The sequence below is a fragment of the Panicum virgatum genome, chromosome 4N (assembly GCF_016808335.1).
Source record: "Panicum virgatum strain AP13 chromosome 4N, P.virgatum_v5, whole genome shotgun sequence".
NCBI lineage: Eukaryota > Viridiplantae > Streptophyta > Magnoliopsida > Poales > Poaceae > Panicum > Panicum virgatum.
The window spans coordinates 28,278,274-28,298,880 of record NC_053148.1 but is presented as its reverse complement, the minus strand read 5'-3'; the positions used below and the strand labels follow the sequence as shown (position 1 = coordinate 28,298,880).

The 20,607-nt window shown below is 46.4% G+C and overlaps 1 protein-coding gene across 2 annotated transcripts; it reads left to right on the top strand.

Annotated features, from left to right (window-relative positions):
• Positions 1-14,645: 14,645 nt before the first annotated feature.
• On the top strand, positions 14,646-19,578 carry LOC120671259. Of its 2 annotated transcripts, XR_005673571.1 has the most exons (5): positions 14,646-15,132; positions 15,526-16,065; positions 16,170-17,394; positions 17,490-17,608; positions 17,692-19,578. XR_005673571.1 is itself a non-coding variant. In XM_039951547.1 (3 exons), the coding sequence occupies exons 1-3, from the start codon at positions 16,956-16,958 to the stop codon at positions 17,746-17,748; spliced, it is 615 nt and encodes a 204-aa protein (XP_039807481.1). In that variant the 5' UTR covers positions 16,881-16,955; the 3' UTR covers positions 17,749-19,577. The 2 variants fall into 2 exon arrangements, 1 of the variants encoding a protein (XP_039807481.1); XM_039951547.1 differs by lacking the exons at positions 14,646-15,132; positions 15,526-16,065 and having other exon boundaries at positions 16,881-17,394; positions 17,692-19,577.
• The last annotated feature ends 1,029 nt before the right edge of the window (positions 19,579-20,607 follow it).

Here is a 20,607-nt window from a genome sequence, read left to right as displayed (position 1 = left end):
GGTCTTGGTGCTCAATGTCCTACGGGGACTGAGCAGCACCTACGACCACCTGAAGGGCTGGATCGCTCGCCAGAGGCCCTTCCCCACCTTTCTGCAGGTCCGGGACGACCTCGCCCTCGAGGAGATCATCAGGGGTCTCGCACCTGGATCGTCCTCGCCCACCCCTGCCGCGCTCGTTACTACTCCACTGGCCTCCTCCCCTGCTCCTGCCACCTCCCTCCTTGGTGCTGCTACCACTGGGCAGACCGGAGGAGGGGGAGGCCGTGGACGTTGCCGGCGACTAGGTGGTGGTGGCGGCACTGGTGGCCCTGCTTCTGGGAGCACTGGTACCGGTGGGGGTCGCCGGGGCGCACCGACTCCGGCTCCGGCTCCCGCTCCTGTCCCTGCCACTGGAGGTACGCCCTGTCCATCCTTCAGCAACCCATGGTCAGGGCGCATCTCGATGTGGCCATTCCAGGGTCCTGGAGGGGGGCCTCGTCCTCAGCTCCAGCCGGCGGCCATGTTCACTGGCGCTGCCCCACTCTTCGCGCCGTCCTGGACCCCACCCGCTCAGCCCAGCCAGCAGCCGACCTGGCCTGGGGGTGGGATCAGGCCACTCTGGCGCAGTCCTTCAGCACCATGGGACTGACGCCGCCGACCAGCACCGAGTGGATCGCGGACTCGGGTGCCTCGTTCCACACCACTCCCGATGCTGGTATCCTATCTTCTGTCCGACCCCCACACCCCTCTTGTCCTTCTTCTATCATGGTTGGTGATGGGTCTTGCCTTCCTGTCACCGCCGTGGGTTCTGCTCCTCGTCTTTCTACTGTTCTTGTTGCACCTCAAATGGTTCACAATCTTCTTTCTATTCGCCAGTTTACTGCTGACAACTTCTGTTCTATCGAATTTGACTCCTCTGGTCTTACTGTGAAGGATTCGGCTTCCCGGCGTCCGCTCCTCCGATGTGACAGCCCGGGGCCCCTTTACACTCTTCGGCTTCCTGCTTCCGCTGCCTCACCTTCGGCTTCTTCGTCTTCTGCTTTTGCCGTGACGCCTTCTTCCACCACCTGGCACCGCCGGCTTGGTCACCCCGGCCGCGATGTTTTGGCTCAGCTCCGCCGTAGTACCGATGTTCCATGTACTAGGGCTCCTGCTGAGCACCTCTGTCATGCGTGACAGTTAGGTCGTCATGTTAGACTTCTGTTTTCGTTTTCTTCTTCGCATGCTGCGCATGCTTTTGATCTCATTCACTGTGACCTGTGGACATCTCCTGTACTCAGCATGTCTGGCTACAAATATTATCTGGTCATTGTTGATGATTTTTCTCATTACTCTTGGACTTTCCCTTTGCGCGCCAAGTCTGAGACCTTCTCCACCCTCCTCCACTTCTTTGCCTGGGTGTCCACTCAGTTCGGCCTCACCGTTAAGGCCGTCCAGTGTGACAACGGGCGGGAGTTCGATAACTCCACCTCCCGATCTTTCTTCCTGTCTCGGGGTGTTCAGCTGCGTATGTCTTGTCCGTATACCTCCCCTCAGAACGGCAAGGCTGAGCGGATGATTCGCACGACGAACGACGTCGTGCGCACCCTTCTGATCCAGGCTTCTCTCCCCCCGCGCTTCTGGGCTGAGAGCCTCCACATCGCCACCTACCTGCTCAACCGCCTTCCGTCCACTGCTTCTCCTGCTCCCACTCCACACCACGCTCTTTTCGGTACCCCTCCTCGCTACGACCACCTTCGGGTCTTCGGGTGTGCGTATTACCCTAACACCTCCGCCACCGCTTCTCACAAGCTGGCGCCCCGCTCGACTCGTTGTGTGTTCCTCGGGTACTCCCCTGACCACAAGGGGTACCGATGCTTTGACCTCACCTCTCGCCGCGTTCTGATCTCCCGACACGTCGTCTTCAACGAGTCGGATTTCCCCTACTCCACCTCCTCCACACCTTCTTCTGATCCCGAGCTGGCGTCTCTGTTTCCGACTGACCCAGTGGTTCAGCCACCGTTACCTGTCTGTCCTTTTCCTGCAGGTTTTCACGGCGCACCGGCACCGCTTCCGGTGATCCCTGCTGCGCCGAGTGCGGGCCCGGTGCCCGCGGTCGCGCCACGCGCGGCCCCCGGACCTCCGGTTGTGCCGCGCACGGACCCGGTGTCTCCCGCTGCGCCACGCGCGGCCCCGGTGCCTTTCCCTGCACCTGAGCAGTACGTTCAGCCGGTGCAGGTGTACCGGCGTCGCTCGGCGCCGAACCCGGCCCCGCGGCGGTACGCTGAGCCGGTGCAGGTGTACCGGCGTCGTTCGACGTCGACACCGGCGCCGCCTCCTGCTCCGGAGGCTCCTGCGACTCTGATTCCGGAGCCGTCGCCGCCAACGCCTCCTCCGGCTCCTTCTCGAGCCGAGCCGGAGGTGTACCACGCACCAGTCATCCATCGGGATCCTCGGCATATCCATCCCATGGTGACTCGGCGGATGGCGTCCCAGGCCACGGCTCTCACCGCCACCGAGGGAGAGCCACGGGTCTCTCCGGTACCCTCCTCTGTCCGCGATGCCTTGGCGGATCCTCACTGGCGTCGCGCGATGGAAGAGGAGTACGCGTCTCTTCTTGCCAACCAGATGTGGGACCTCGTGCCGCGTCCGTCTGGTTGCAATGTGGTGACTGGCAAGTGGATCTAGACGCACAAGTGTCGGGCTGACGGCACATTGGAGCGCTACAAGGCTCGCTGGGTTCTCCGGGGATTCACTCAGCGGCCTGGTGTTGACTATGATGAGACCTTCAGCCCGGTTGTGAAGCCCGCTACGGTGCGTACGGTCCTCTCGCTTGCACTCTCGCGCACTTGGCCTGTGCACCAGCTGGATGTGAAAAATGCGTTTCTTCACGGCACCTTGTCGGAGACTGTTTACTGCTCTCAGCCTGCGGGATTTGTGGACTCGAGTCGTCCGGATATGGTCTGCCGGCTCAACAAGTCTCTCTATGGACTGAAGCAGGCTCCTCGGGCTTGGTACTCTCGGTTCGCCACGTTCATGATGACATTGGGGTTCACCGAGGCCAAGTCTGACACGTCTCTCTTCATCTACCGCCGAGGGGATGAGACGGCATATCTGCTGCTATATGTCGACGACATTGTGCTCACAGCTTCCAGTCAGCAGTTACTTCAGAGTGTCATCTCCTCTCTGCAGCAGGAGTTTGCTATGAAGGATCTCGGTCAGCTCCACCACTTCTTGGGCGTCACTGTTGAGCCTCGCCCGTCTGGTCTTCTCCTTCACCAGTGGCAGTACGCCCTCGATATTCTGGAGCGGGCTGGGATGACTGATTGCAAGCCCTGCTCCACTCCAGTCGACACTTAGGCGAAGCTGTCTGCTGATCTGGGTGATCCGGTGGATGATCCTACTGCCTACCGGAGTCTGGCTGGCGCTTTGCAGTACCTTACCTTCACCAGGCCGGATCTCACCTACGCTGTTCAGCAGGTCTGTCTCCATATGCATGATCCCCGGGAGTCACACCTTGCTGCGCTGAAGCGTCTCCTCCGGTATGTCCGTGGCACTGTGGACCTCGGCCTGATACTTCACCGCTCGCCCTCTGCTGAGTTGGTGGTCTACACTGACGCTGACTGGGCCGGCTGCCCGGACACTCGTCGCTCCACCTCCGGCTACGCCGTCTTCCTGGGCGGCAACCTGGTCTCCTGGTCATCCAAGCGGCAGCCGGTTGTCTCCCGCTCCAGTGCCGAGACGGAGTACCGGGCTGTTGCTAATGGCGTGGCGGAGGCGTCCTGGCTACGACAGCTCTTGGCGGAGCTCCACAGCCCGCTCGCCAAAAGCACGCTTGTCTACTGCGACAACGTCAGCGCCGTGTATCTCTCCACCAACCCCGTCCAACATCACCAACACTTTGTGCGCGACAGAGTCGCCATCGGCGATGTTCGGGTACTCCATGTCCCAACTACCTCTCAGTTTGCTGACATCTTCACCAAGGGGCTGCCCTCGTCGACCTTCTCGGAGTTTCGATCCAGCCTCAACGTAGCCAGTGGCTAGTTGTGGCTGCGGGGGGGGGGGGGGGGGGGGGGGGGGGGGGGTTAGCCCTTTTTTGTGCTCTTCTTGTACTCTCATCTTGTCCAGTCTTGAACACCGCTGCGTCGGTTGTTCAGACTGCGGGGGGGGGGGGGGGGGGGTGTTAGCTTTCTTGTTGTCCAGTCTTGAACACCGCTGCGCCAGTAGTTCAGACTGCGGGGGGGGGGGGGTGGGGGGTGTTGGAGTATATTTAGCCCATGTGTATAGAGGCCCATCTAGAGGCCCATGTTTAGCTATTATATATACCCACCCTTCTAGGGTTGGAGGAATATAGCAATTATTCTCTCCATCAATTAGGGTTCAAAACAAGGGTAAGAATGCAATTGCCTCTTTTAGTTTTGTCTGTCAATAGCAAAAATACTTAAAGATTAACAACATAAGAATGATGTTACTAGATTCATTGTGAAATAGCTATTATAATATGTAATTCTTTCTATTTAAAATAGTTTATTCTTATAGATATTGTTGGTGAAAGTAATATATTGGGGACTGTGTCGATGACAAAAAAACACTTAAATTTGTCGATGAATGGAGTAATTCTTTTAGATTATAATTTGGAGCAACATTTTAAGCACTAATATTCACTTATTAGTTTTGCAACACAAATAAGATTTTTATCCTTATGGGAGTAATGAGTTGAATGGTTGCATACCTTCTAGGTATCACATCTCAAAGTTCAACATCAAAAGTTAAATACTAGCAACTCTTAGTGGACTCCAAGTTTTGGCCAATGATTTATTAAGTAGATTGTCATATTTTGGCATGTTCCACTATAGATATGTCTTCTGTTGGTATTTTAGGGGACAATTCAACTTTCCAACACCAACTTCTATGGTATATGACATGACTTCCTATCAATGCTAACTACATATGCACTTACAGGTGTACTTATATGGTACATTCAGGATCATGTGATTTGACACTGCATTCTTAATTCAATTACTCGGGTTTGTATGAGCTTTCAATTATTCTGAAGTGATTATTTGTTTTTACCCCTATGAAAATTGCAAATTACAACAATAAGTACTGCCAGCTACTTGAGAAAATTAGTCATCTACCGCTCGCAAATACTACTAGGTAAGCTTCCAAAAACAAATACTGCTAGGTAAAATTTAGAGATATTGGACTGGATACATACACGGAAAAACCATAAAAAATATATTCAGTGCTACTAGGGAGTAAACAACTAATAGAAATTCAAACATGGTTTTATACATGTGCATCCATACCATGCATGCACGAAGATGAACTCTATACGTTCAAGAGGAAAATGATTAAGAAAGTAAACAAAAAGTAGTGCAACCACTACGGTAATTATAATTCTGCCCGATGACCCATTTATATTGCATCCACATGTCGTCGTGATTAGTTAGAGTATCGTGTACGTATTGGACACCTCTTGAAAGGAGGATCGTTATCAGCAATGAGTGAACTTCCTTGTTTGTATTCGTTTGAAAAGTGTTTTGCACTGTTGGTTACCAATCTAGTTGCATGGTTTTGTGATAGCTATTACTAGTGAACCTTGTTGTCCCAAAAATAATACTCATAAAATACATAAAAATGTATTCTTTGCGGGATTGAGGGAGTAGGTTCCCTTTTTCTAGCCTAGCTTGCAGCAATATGCTTTGCTTCGGAAGACAACATGCATGAACGTATAGGTGTACATGAACAAAGGACAATAGGTGACACACTTCTATAGAACCAGTCATCATTGTTGGTTCCAAAATGACCATCACTATCGGATTCGATCAGTGGGCAAGAAACGACTATAACAGTGTTATGACCCCTGCTAGAACTGATAATACTATTTGCACATCAATATCGGTTCGTGGTTTATACTGACAATGATAGTAAAAAATATCACTGTTGTTTTCTATCCTCACATGTTGTTTTCTATCCTCACATGGCAGTACAACTACTTTTTTCAATTAATATTTAATTGCAACACAATTACATTAGTAGCAACAAAACCAGTTAACATCAACAACAGTAGAATTACAAACTCATATATCTCACAATGGCATACTTGTCACAATCCAATCCATCAAAATAGATTTTAAGTACCACAAGTTCGTACATCAAATCCAGAATTCGAACCACAAGTCTGTAAAACCATTTGACATGAACAAATTAATCTACCCTATATTGATAAGGCAGAACTCACAATCTCGTGACACAACCTCCATAATGAACTTAGCTAGCTCTTCTTGAAGTGCTAACAGCTCGGATAGCAACAAGTTTGACGTGCCAAGCCATAGGAGATAATCATTACTTGCTCGAATTTCAGAACAAAGTTATTGTCTTCCGAAATGGCGTGCATGTGTTAATGCCAAAATTTTGAATGTATAATTTTGGCAAAGGAAATTGAGCCGATGGGAAATTCTCAGGAAGGTCGATGGCCCGTTCGGCCTAGGAATTACTGGTGGTTAGATCAAAGCTTACGCCAGCATGATCAAGATGCAGCCAGGGTTTGGTCAAAGGTGTCCTAGCGAAAGGTTATGACTCGAGCGAGAGGATGACATCATATGAAGATCCACGAGTCTAATTGTTTCAGAAGTTGTCTTGTAAATATCGTAGATTTTGTTGTTTCTTTTTGGTCAAGTTTGTCAAATCGTGTTAGACTAGGAGTCACAGCTTCGGGTTATAAATATATGACCTTAGGGTTTTGTAAACATCACAACACATCATCAATACAACTTCTTTTCGGCTTCACACCAAACCTTAGGAGTAGGAGTAGTGTAGAATTTGACGTATTCTTCGGTTAACAGGGCTGCAACAATTAGGTCCGACCTCCGGTTTGTTCATAAGTCTTATCTTTACCAGATCGTAAGTCTCATCTTTACCCGAACGACTAAGCTTTAATTATGGGCGTATCACTGCAACTTCTTTTAGTTTATCTACCAATTATCGATTTCTTGTAATTGCTTGTAGGACTTTCTCGGTTAGGTTCGATGTTTTATGTGTTTTTACGAGATTTCACAATTTATCCAACATTGATCGGGGATCTATCGGCTACCTTCTAATCCTCTATCTTGCAGATCTGTTTTAGCCGATAGACTTAGTGGTCTTCGTTTTATATTTATTGATAAAATTCTATTCCTTGTCATAGCAAATCTTGTCAGCCCATTCATGTAACTTAATCTTGTCGCACCAGACTATCTCGGTACGATACGATTAAGTTAGATTTATTGATGTGATTCGATCGGTTGTGGCTTGATTTATTAATTGGTATCTCAGCTGATCACAGTTACGGGGTTGCGTATAAATTCTTTTATAACTAGATTCATCAGCAATTTTTATTTGATTTATTGCCCTGGCTGCTAACGCTGTCTTGATTAGATCCGATCAGACTAATGGTGACTGCAAATTGGGTTTAACAAGTTGGGTGCGTCTCTTTATGATTGGGTTTGCTTTTAATTTCAGCTGTTGCATGAGAATCGGCTCTATAGCCAATGATCACATTGGCACATCTGGCCGATATCTTTTTCTGTGGAACCATTCGAAACCAGCCAATAGGTTCCTTATTATTTACTGATTAAATTCCTTTCCCTAATTGCATGTCAAATTGGCTGCGCGCCCAAACCTAAAGAGTAGGACCTGCACTAGAGATAAGCAGAGCTCCCAGGCTAGCGTGCCGTACTCCACAAGATTCATCACACCGAATTTTGCGGCAACACACATATAACTGTAGGCCCTAGTTGATTGGTTCAACATGTCTACCTAGCAGCCATGTGTACTGATTGGAGCCGACGGCCTGGATAAGTGGGACTCGACTGTCCACGTGCATGAGTGCGGGCCTAGCTAAGAGCTTGTTTTATTTCAGATTATTTACCCTTTAGGTCATAATGTGTAGTGTTTATTTTCCATGTGAGATTATATAATCTATAAATTCAGATTATAATAATCCCTATAAGCTGCCAAGGTATGCTTATTTCAGATTATAATATGGATTATATAATCTAGCAAATATAAGTAGTGGATTATATATAACCTGCCCACCAAACCGGTCTAAGAATAATATGGTAAAAGGCCATTCTAGACCAAAAAAATATTCTGAAATAAGCTATCACATTATTCTTAGACCATAAGATGGATTATATATATAGTCTAGGGGCAAATAAACAAATCTGTAATGTTTATTAAAAATTATGATGACATAAAACATAATTATAATATGTAGAGTATCTACGTCTTGTTCGGTTGGGCCGGGAACGACCGTGGTCGCAGTCCAATCCTCCTGAATCAACCCGGAGCGGATTCGATTGCAGCCCACGATGAAACTGGTGTTCGCTTAAGTCCTACATGCATTTATTTACAAGATTCCAATATATCTTCAGGAAGGTGGACAGTCTATCCATCTTTCACATTGATACTGATTCTAAATATGGATGGATGGAATAGAAGCGCAGTTGTGTGCGGGGTGCGTTTTCACATGGGGTGCCTTGACTGAATGATAGATGACGGCCGTGGGGATGGGTGGGTGGAAGTTTCAGATTGACTCCCATTTAAAAATTTGTTTCCTCACAAATCTTTGATCTCTCAAACCGATTGCTCCATAAAATTTATTACAATTAATACAATCAAATGAGATCCAATATGAATTTTTTTAATTTAATTTTGAAAATTAAATAATTCAAATATTCTATTTCAACATTCTTAACGATCCATTTCAACACTTTTAAGTAAAATGTTGAATTAATATTTATAAAATATTGTAGTAGGTTTCTAGAAATGCTTAATGTAGCGTTTTAAAGTTGTGAGTGCAAAATAAAGATAACAAATTAAACTTGACGGTTAAGGGGAAAAGGGGAAAAAGATAAGGACCAAGCTAACGTTGCCGTGCGGCCTGTCCCTTATTAGCAACTGGAATCATCCAGCTTTTTTCCCACTTTCTCTTTTTAGAAAAAAATACCACTGTAACATTTTTATGAAGGCACAAAAAAACACAATGAAGTTTACTCGTAAAAACATTACAGCAAGACTAAATTTGTCATTATTATTACAAAAGCATGTGGTCAAATATGTGATGATGTGCAGCTAATCCCATCCCTTCAAGCAAAGCATCAACTCAAGCACCTGGAAAGATAAAGGAGTGTGAGAATAAATCTCAGCAATTAATCTGCTTTAACAAGTTATTTAAACTACAAGTTCATTAGACAACATTTAAACAAAATAGATATATGATAGGAAAGATAAATCTGAAATATTTAAGAAGATCATCCTCATATTAAATAAATAAATAACTACAACCAATTGTGAACTTCAGAACAAAATTGAGAACAACCTCAAATACACTTCCATGACAATGATAAACCACAATGAATGCAATGCAATGCATATGCCATGCCCACTACCTTGTAACACCCGGTTTACAAAAGGACATAAACCGAGCAATCATATATGTGCCAGGATCAAGTCACACGTATATACAACAGAATGAACAGTATATCACAGCACATATTATGTAAAAAGATATAATAAAGCGAGTACGAATGTTATTTATTACATAAATGACAAATGTCTGATACAGAGTTTGCGGAAGCGTAAAACAAGTACGAAACTCTCGGAAGCTGGGCGCCACAGGGACGTCGACTGGGAGACGAACGCTTAGAAGTCCTCGTACTCCTGGTAGCTCTGAGTGAACTCCCTCGCGTCGGCAGGAACTGAGCAGAAGTAGAGTATCCCAAAAAGAACAAGAGGAAAAAGAGTAGAGGAGGCAAGTGTGAGTACACAACTTGTACTCAACAAGTATAACACAAACTATGAGGCTCTAAGGTTGGCTGACTCAACTGCATTAGCTTTTAATCTTGGCAAAATTTTATTAAAGCTAATAACTACAAGTGGATGAATTACCATAAACCCAGTTACATAGTAATTAATCAAAATTAATTATGAACTACTGAGAACCAAACCAAACCAAACCACCCGAGGAACCCCCCTAATCAAAGGAAGATAACCCCACTAATCAAAAGGAGGATCTGGGCCGCTCATGACCGTGAGCACGGCTAGTATACCAGTTTTACACTCTGCAGAGGTTGCACATCTTTACCCACAAGTCGTGAGCTACGCTAGTTGTTCATCACACTTCCTTAGGTGAGATGGCTAGCAAGCATACTACGAGGCCGTTACAAAGAATCTCGTTGGTAAGGAGTAACCGCAAGGGTTGGATCGGCGACTATGGAGCAGGTCTAGTGGGCGTCAAGACACGGAGCACAGACGAGGCCACTCAGTACGAGGGCCATAGAAGCTTACCACCCTTGCCCCACAGGTAAGTTACTCCAAACCAAAAAGTCCTAATTAGTAAGCCAAGACCGTCCCATTCCAGTCTTATGGTTGCGCGGTTGTCCCAGGTTGTCGCTCTAATGACGTACGGTCCTTATGGAGAGTAGCTAGCACAAAACACAGTGCGAGCCCCCTAAACCAAGTTTCTAGAAAAAACCACTTTTTTAATGAGACGTGAGCCACTCAAGTACACCGCACAGAGGGCCACTATCAGAATTAAGTTGCATATACCATTAATCAAATTAATTAAAAAGGACCAAGTGTGTTATAGCGCGGCACCTAGCACAACTAACTAAAATGCAACCCAAGGGATATATATAAAGGATATAAAGTGGCTAGGAAAGTCCTTATAGGCATACATTATTAAAATGCAGTATGAAAATGTATTTAAAAGTGATAGGTGGTGTTCATGTTATACTTGCCTTCCTCAAACTGCTCCTGCTGCTGCTCAAACTGCTTTGAAGACGGTGGCTGCTCTGGGTACTGGTACTGATGCTCCTCCGGTAGCTCAACGTCTACTCACGAACACATGGCCAAGAACAAGGCAACAACATAAACATACATGCAAACAAAGGCTATCACTAAGAAACAATACAACAATACATAAAAACAACGAACAAAACTAAGATAGAACTATTCTACGCGTTACAATGATCGCATGGACATAAAGATCGCCTAAAACGGAGCTAGAACGCAAAAACTAGGCCTAAAACAAGATCTAGCGGCTTTTCTGCAAGAAAAACTAAGATTCTAGGGGTTTTCTGCAAAAAATAGGGACCTATACATAAAAACTGGAAAGATCCGAGGGCTGACGTGCAAAAAGACCTGGGCTGGACGGCGGGTTCTATTTTAAAGATTTTCAGGGTCTAAAACATAAAAACAGGGGCGGTTTTGGAATTATTTTTGAACTGGCTGGGACAGCGGGTTGATTTTGAAGAAGCTGAGGGGCTCTTTAGCAAAATTGCCAGGAGAAAGGGTATCTTTAGATCTGAGCCGTTGGATCAAGATCCATCGGCTCTGGGCGAAGGGTTACGCAGGATCTAATCTCGGCTGCGCGTTCCGGATCGGACGGCCAGGGAAGATTGGGCGCGCGGCCGGCGGCGCAGGTTGCCGGAACAGAGGTTTCCGCGGTGGCGCTTACCGGAGTAGGCCGAACTCGGCCTTCCCGGGGTCAAATCGACCAGCGCTCGGGTCAGAGAGGCTCTACGCAGCATGGGTAACCCACCTGAGACATCAGCTAGGCACGGCAGGGCTCGGAACGGCGAGCGCGACTACGGCGGCGGCTCTGCGTGGCGATGGTTCGCCGGCATGCGATGCTCGGCCAACTGATGGGCCTACTATCTACAGGTGCGTGCGCAAAAGGAAGAGGTCAGGAGGTGGCTTACCGAAGCTTGGAACGGGCGAGGGCGTGACGCAGGCGTGCCGGCGGCGATGTCGAGTGGTGGCGTGCGGGCAGAGCTCGGACGGAGCTCAACGAGGAGGCACTGTGGTGGAGCTCCAAGCGTCTGGACCCCCTGGTTCGACTCCTGGCAGGCCTGTGAAGGTGCAGCGGGGGTTAGGGTGGTTCGGGGGTCACCGGCGGCAAGGAATTTCGGCGGCGCAGAGACTCACTGGCGGTGCTGCTCAATGGAAAAAAAATCTTCATGCTGCAGGGCTCAGAGCCGGGGAAGGAGCATGCGGGTGGTCTCCTGGAAGCACGGCGGAGCTCCTGCGGGGCTTGTGGTGGCTCGGGAGGTAGTGAGGCGGCGGAAGCATGGTGGCGCAGAGCTTCGGCACGGTGGAGCAAGGTGCTGCGGTGGTGCTGGGGTGCAAAGGCCGGCTCTAATTGCATGGAAGGAGAATGTGCAGGCGCAGGGCTGCCGGGCTAGATAAAGGAGGGTGCCGGGATCATGGGCAGTTGTGCCCTGGCGTGATCTCGGCGGAGATCGCGGCCGGGATCGGGCTGCACAAGAAAAGCGGATCGCACCCCGGTGGTTGCGCGATACGACTCGGGTGGTGGCGTTTCTGGAAGGAAAGGGCGGGGTGTCGCTGGCTAGTGGGGCTCGCGGAGTTGGAGGTCCACGGGCAGTGGGTGTAGCGCGGGCGGAGCAGAGTCGGGCCGGCGCGGGGAAGAAGAAAGGGAGGGGGAGAAGACAACGCTGACCGGTGGGGGTGTGGTGTCAGTGAGAGGGCGACTTCGGCGCATGGCGTCCGTGGAGCTGAGCGCCGACAGGTGGGGTCAGGTGACAGCGTCCTGGGTGCATGAGCGTGGGAGCGGGTGAGCTGAGTTGCGCCGACAGGCAGGCCCTGGCGTGCGGGGCGCGGGAGGTTGGCGGCCGCGGTCACTGACCTGTGGGCCTGGGGTCGGGGAAGCGCTGCGCTGTGCTGTTGCGGCTGCCAGGTGGAGACAGCGGGTCAGGCGGAGGAGGCACTCATGCGGGGTGTGCGTCCATGCGGAGGAGGTGCTGCGTGCGTGCGCTCAGACCGACTGGTGGGTATAGGATTGTCAGGGAGGAGGAGGCGCGGTCGTTGGAGCTTCTGGGCTGAAGGGTGGGCGCCGGTGGTGCGTGCTGGGCTGGGCTCCTGGGCCGTGCGGAGGAAAGAGGCGCGGGGAGGATTGGACCGAGCTGGGTTGGGTTTGCTGGGATTTGGGGTTGGTTCTCTTCTTCTTTTTCAAACAACACTCAACCTATTTGAATTCAAACTCAAATTTGAATTCAACCCTAACACTCAACCAAAATAAAACTATGAACCAGTATGAATGCACAAACAAGTTTTAAACCTAGAAAAATTTTAATTACTCGCGAAAGAAAATTAAATTAAATGCAAGGCTAAGCATATAAACCTTAGAAAATTAAATAAAGCCAATTAATTTTATTATTAATTGCTGAAATTTAAATTAGGGTGTTACAAATCCTACCCCCTTACAGGAATCTCGTCCCGAGATTCTGGGATGGCTAGCAAAGAGAAACAAGGATAGGTCTTCCGCAGCTCATCTTTTCGGTGTAGTCACTCCATTGCATTCTGCATGCCTTGTAACTCTTTCTGATGTCTCTAGTATCTTCACCGGATGCTCGGTATAGGTCAGATCCAATCCTTTCAACGGTGCTTGTTCTTCTGGCACTCTCAAGCACTTCTTCAACTCAGATATGCATAACTCTTCTACCTCGTCTGAGCAATCCTCAAATTCTCCCGTACATTCTATAGGCCGGGGTGTCACATCCCTACCCCCTTACAGGAACCGACGTCCTCGTCGGTGAATCCCTGGATATCACATCCTCTTCGCACTATCTTTCTTCTCAACAAGCAAGACAGGATAAACCCAAGGCATGATAAGGTAGAAAGGATAGAGTGGATGGTTTTACCCCCAACGATCTAACTCATTTTATTACCCAACAAGGTATGAAGCTGCATCGTACCCCTCCTCGGGCAACGTACGATGCTGTACTGATACAGTCGCGGCCATAAGACGGCGACATCCACGATTGAAGTGCAATGCAATATGATGCAATGATATGATACAACTCAAAGTATGCTCTTCAATTGTGTCATATACACAACCACACATATGAAGATACCACTTACCTCATGATAGAAAAACACAACTCTTATCCTATGGAAACATAAATAGATTCGCAAAGTAATTTAATATAAAATTAATGAAATCACATTTCTCTGAGTAAGGTTCTGAATTCTTTTTAATGTGTAGGTAGAATGAATAACAAATCAAAACTGTAGCATAAACCACTGCTACGTTTACTTGCCTTCGACTTCGATGAAGATCAAGAGAACAAGAGGTAGGAACGATCCAATGGTGCACCACCTATTTAGCATCGTGATCTCAGTACAAACATTCATACAAACATACATGAATACCAAATATAGCGCTACTACTCCTCAACCCATCATACAGAACAAAACAATGCATACAAATTCGGGTATCAGCAGCACAACTGCTTGTTATTTTTGTAACTTTAAATCTACAAAAGCAATGCTAGCAAACAAATACATTTTCGAAAACTTCAGAACAGGCTTTATTACATAGACAAGTCCTACTATTTTTATTCAGAGCCTAAGCTGCTCTTATCTTCGCTCTAATTTAGGCAATGAAATCTGCTTGTAATTCTGACAGTCATTAGAAAAAAATATTTCTAACTACCAAACCACTCCTCCAAAAATTATGATACTAAACCAGAGAATGTCCAATTATCTCCTCTGCAATTTCATTGGGTTCACCTTTATGATAAAAGTGCAATAGGATGGCCAAATCATGGTAAAAACTTTGAGTGCAGAATCTGACAGGAAAGTCTAACAGTCCAATTAGGAAGACTATATCTAGAGCCCAGGTTCGGCTAGGCACCGACTAGGCGGCGGCTAGGCGCGCCTAATCGCTAGTCGATGGGGTGCCGCGTAGCCTAGGGGGTTAGGCGTGGTCTAGGCGGCCGCGGCGCCTAGGCGTCGACCAGCAGCGCCTCGGCGGCGATTCGGCGGCGAGCAGGCGCTCAAGGCGGCGCTTAGTCGGGCGGGCTGCTGCGCGCGCAATTTTTTTTCGGCCGCGCGGGAAGATTACCTCGGTCCCGGTCGATTGCCGCTCGCAGACCCTGCTCCCGCTCGCAGACGCGCGCCGAAGGGGAGCTTCGCCCGCCGGCGTTGCTCCTCCCCGCCAGCGCTGCTCCTCCCCCGCCGGCGTTGGTCGTCCTTGCGTGGCCTCGCTCCTCCAAGCCGGCGCTGCTCCTCCCCCGCCTGGATCTCCTCCCCGCCGGCGCTGCCCGTCCTCGGCTCCTCGCCTGGAAGCTCCTCCCCGCCGGTGCTGCTCGCCTGCAGTCCTCCAAGGTGAGTTCCCTCCCCTCCCTTGCTCGTTCCCCTCCCCTGCACAGCTCGTTCCCCTCCCCTGCAATTTTCCCTGCTCGTTCCCCTCCCCTCCCCTGCTCCCCTGCTCGTTCCCCTCCCCTCCCCTGCTCGTTCCCCTCCTTGCTTCTCTTCTCTGAATGGGCGCGCATAGGGGCTCCTCCCCGATGGCGCACGAGGGGGACCTGCTCTTGGGTGCCCTCCCCTGCTCTCCCCTCCCTGCTCTCCCTCTCTGCTCATCTATTTCCCTGTTCTCAATTTGCTTACTGTCATCTTGTCTTAATTTAAGTTACTGAATGCCTGATTTAGCTTGGCTTCCTGTCATATTGTCTTACACATGCCTAATTTTGCTTGAATGAATATTGCTTGGATGTAAAGGATGTCATCAGAAACTGCAGCTGCACCTTCTGAAACTGAAGCAGCTAGAGCGAATCTCCTAAAAAGAAATTCAGATGATGTTGGATGGGAATATGGTGTTCTTGTTGATCCTAACAACAAAGACAAGGTGAAGTGTAGGTTCTGTGACAAGGAGATGAGGGGAGGGATTTATAGGTTGAAGGAGCATCTTGCCCATGTTGGAAAGAATGTGAAGAAATGCACGTCTACAACACCGCAGGCTCTAGAGGCTAAAGAGAAGTGCAAGAAAGCAATAGAGGCTGCAAAAAGGAAGAGGGAGGAGAAGACTGTTTGTGAGCTAGAACTTAGAGAGGAAGTGAATGTATCTAGGGTTGGAGAGGAGTCAGAAGAAGTCACTTGTGTTGGAAGCTCACAGCCTCACAAATTAGGGCCAATTGACAAATGGACACGTGCTATTGATCCTATCAAGGCTGATTCTTTCAAACAACAGCAGCTGAACAAGGAACCGTGAAAGAGAGCATGAGGTGTACAAGTTTATTGCAAGATGGGCCTATAATCATGGTAAATTGCTAGTATACTATGCTGTTTTCACATTTTAAAATTCATTATTTGCTGTTATTCATGAACTGAACACTAATTAGACTTCATTTTTTAATCATTGGCAGCAATATCTTTCAATGCATGTGACAATGATGAGTTCAAGTAAATGTGTGAAGCAATTGGACAATTTGGACCAGGACTTACACCTCCAACTCAAGATGTCTTTCGAGGTAGTTTGCTGGAAGAAGAATATGCAAGAACCAAGAGTTTGCTGCAGGAACGTGAAGCCAAGAAGATGAAAAATGGGTGCTCTATTATGACCGATGCTTGGTCAGATAGGAAGAGGAGAAGCATAATGAATATATGCACTAATTGTGCTGATGGAACCTCCTTCATCAGCTCAAAAGAGATGTCAGATGTGTCACACAAGTGAAGTCATTTTTGAATTAGTGGACAAAGCAATTGAAGACATTGGTGAAGAAAATGTGGTGCAAGTAGTCACTGACAATGCCTCTAACAACATGGGAGCAAAGAAGCTATTGCTTGTGAAGAGACCACAAAAATTTTGGACCTCTTGTGCAGCTCACACAATCAACTTGATGCTCCAAGGAATTGGCAACTTGCCTCAGTTCAAGAAAGTGATTGACCAAGCAAAGTCATTTACCATATTTGTGTATGGCCACACAAGAACATTGGAGTGCTTGAGATACTTCAAAGATTGGAAAGAGCTAGTGAGGCCAGGAGTGACTAGGTTTGCTTCATACTTTCTCACTTTGAACAGTATGCAAGAGAAGAAGGACCAGTTAAAGAAGATGGTGGTTCATAGTAGGTGAGACTCATTAAAGGATGTGAAATCAAAGAAAGGAAAAGAGGCCACAGCTACTATATTGAGTCCAGCCTTTTGGAAGGATATGAAGCTAATGTTGGGTTTTTTTGAGCCATTGGCCAAAGTCCTCCGTTTGGTTGATGGGGATGTGAAGCCATCCATGGGTTTCCTTTATGGAGAGCTACTAAAGGCAAAGAGAGAGGTCAAAGAAGCCTTTGGCAATGTTGAGTCTCGATTCAAAGATGTTATGGCTGTTATTGAGAAGAAGATGAATGGAAGACTTGATTCTCCATTGCATTTGACAGCTTTTTTGCTGAATCCACACTATAGTTATGCTAACCCATCAATCTTTGATGAGCCCAAAATGAATGAAGCCTTCATATCTTGTGTTGAGCAATTTTATTATCATGATGAGGAGAAACAAGAACAGGCTGCCAACTTTGAATTGAAAAAGTTTCAGAATAGAGAAGGACCATTTAGCAAGAAGCTTGCAAGAACTTTTCAAAACTATGATTACAATCCAGGTAGAGGGACTTGTTATTACATGGTTGTTTGCTGTTTTCTAACATGGCTGTTTGCTGTTTTTTAAACTAATAGAGGTGTTTCTAATTTATTTCAGCATCATGGTGGCGGTTATATGGAACTGAAACACCAACTTTACAGAAGATGGCTACAAGGATATTATCTTTGACATCAAGCTCTTCTGGTTGTGAAAGAAATTGGAGTGGGTTTGAAGGGGTTAGTACCTATCTATTATGAACATTTCAGCAGCATTATGATTAAATTTCAGAACTAAAAATGCTCTTGTTTTTAATTTATAGATACACACTAAGAAGAGAAATAGGCTGAACCGCCTCAACAAGTTGGTCTATATTTAGTTCAACAACAGGCTGATGAATAAGAGAGAAAAGATTAAGTCAAAGAAAATCACTGATGTTCTCTTGTCTAGTGATACAACTGAAGCTCAAGGTTTTCTCCAAGAGGGTGGAGATGATTGTGCATTAGTTGACTTTAGAGATGGGGTGGAAGATGAGATGGAAGGCACAAGGATACCTTGGTCTGTCATTGGAGAGGCAGTGGGAGCAGATGAACAGCTTGAGCTGTGTAGAAGTGCAAGAGTGAGGGAGCTCTATGCAGAAGAAGAATTTGAGTCTGAAGAAGAAGAGTATGAAGATGAAGATCTGTGCTACAGTGAAGATGAAATATGATCTGGACCATCTCCATCTAGTAGTGAAGCCTTTTGTGATGCCCTAGTCTTATGAACTGCAGCTGTGTCACTTTGTGTCTGTGTGTCTTCTTTTGTGATTTGTGAGACCTGAACTAAGAACTATGTGCTTGTGCTGTCCTTTATTTATAAATTGTGTTGTGCACTTGTATTGCTGTCCTATCCACTTGTATTGTAATTACCAGCTGCTGGTATGGTGTGCTCATGGATGGGAGGCTGCTGAAATCATCCAGATAAGTCACAACTTAGTGTTTTCTATTTTTTTTATGAACAGCTAGCTGTCTATTGACTAATTTACTAACTACTAGCTGTCAAAATGTGTTGCAGCCTTGCAGGAGCTGGGAACATGCAAGAGTAAGGCAGCTAGGAATCAGATATGTCTACTGCCCCTCTTTTTATACTTACTATGACTCATATATAGTAGTTATATATATATATATAGTTATATACATAATATATATAATTTATGGCTATATTGCCAAAACGCCTAGAAAAACGCTTAGCGCCGCCTAGGGCCGAGTACTCCCGACTAGGCGCTAGGCAGTGGGTCAGCGCCTAGATTCCGCCTAGCGCCTAGCTGAACTTTGTCTAGAGCTATATCCAACCAAAAATTATGTTCTATACCAATCTGTAAATCTTGGCAAAAAATCTACAACTTTGGTAGCACTGATAGAACAGTTTCAGCCATTAAGGTTTCTTGTGGTGGAACTTACTCATCCGGGTTCGAGTCCTAAACTCAGCACGAGTGTTTATATTTTTCTAGATCTATTTTAGGATTTAACTAGTACTATTCTTTCAATGGTAAGCGATGTGCCTGCCGAAAGCGAGACATCTATAGTCGTCAATCTTTTGGATTTTCAAGATCAGTCCTTTCCTCGTTCCAGTTTATTCATCCTCTCTTTATATTTTTAATTTTTAATTTCATCTTTTGTGTTCTAATCTTATGCAAATGTTCTTTGGATTTATAGTTCTTCTTTTCAAAATTTAGATTATTCCATCTCTATTTTTATAGTTTTTTCTTCCTAATTTTTCTCTATTCTTTTTCTTTACTATTTTCTATTTATTTTCTTCCGACCTTTAACTTTTCTTTCTTTTTTTCCTTATATTAGTGAGTGAGTCAGTGTAGTTTTTTCTTCCTAATTTCTCACTATTCTTATTCTTTACTACTGATTTTCTATTTATTTCCTTCCGGATTTCAGATCTGATTACTTCTTGTCTCCACGAGAAGACGAATCTAAACATGACGGATACTCTAGCTAACCACTAGACTAAAAGGCTCTTTCGCTTTTTTTCCTTCTAATTCTCTCTATATTTATTATCTTCATTTACTCTTTCTTTCCATTTTATTTTCCCTTCTAAGCGTTAGGTTGATATTCTTAATTTATCTTTTTTTCAACAACATTCCTCTTTCTAGTATATAATTAGGTGAGTTTCTATATTGGCACAATTTGTTTGTATTGAATAGTGATTCGTGCACTGTGTATATATTTTTTATATACTATATATGTTTATAGGAATATTTTTTTTTGCAATGAAGTTGATTTTCTTCATGTAAAATTATTTGTATGCGTGTAAATAGTTTGTTCGGAGTACTAAATTATTTATTCTCTTTGTAGACTAAATTGTTTGATGATGTTGACTCATTTGTTCGTGATATTCATTTCAATTACCTAGTTCATATAATTAAATGTTTGCGATGATTAATAGATTGACCAATGTTTACTATTATTTGTCCTTTACATTTAATCTTTTGTTCCTAGAGATACTTATTTGTTCATGTGGTTCAAACATTTGTTTCCAGTAGCTGGAACCAATTATTTGATATTAAAATAATGTTTATTTAGAGATAGGCAAGTGTGTTCTTGTTTTGAAGATGTTGTCATGAGAAAGATAATGGTACAATATAAATCTAATCTGGACACTCGGTTTAATACCTAGAGCTTTTTTTAAAAAAATTTCGAATTTGCATGCATGTGATTAATGTCAGCATTGTTTGTCTACTTCTGCATGCATGCGTAGATTCAATCCTCTTTAACTGTAACATGCGCTCAAACAGTCTTCAATCTCCATAGGGGAATCGGTAACAGATTAACGAGCCTAATTGCAGCCCAATTAATTGGTTGCCGCAAACATCACCAAAGCGATATATAATCGCGTCCAAAGCACGGCCGCGCTCCAGATGCCGCACGAAAGATGCCAGACTCGCCTCCATCCTGAGCATGTTGAGGCAGTCGTGCTGCGGGGAGATGCTGCAGAGACGCATCCTGGAAAAGGTGTGGCATGTGCCCTTGCGGGGGGCTGCCGTGAGCTCGCTCGCCAGGTGCTGCCGCCATGCGCGTCCTCGCCAGAGGCTGCCGTAGCGGGCACCCTCGCCCGAGGCTGCAGCTCCACACGGGGCGCCACCGCTCGCCGGGGGACGCCCCCGGCACTCCCTGATCGGGGGGGGGGGGTGACAAGCCCCACGGTGGAAGATCCCTCGACGGAGCGCCTCCTTGGCCTCTTCCTACTTTCT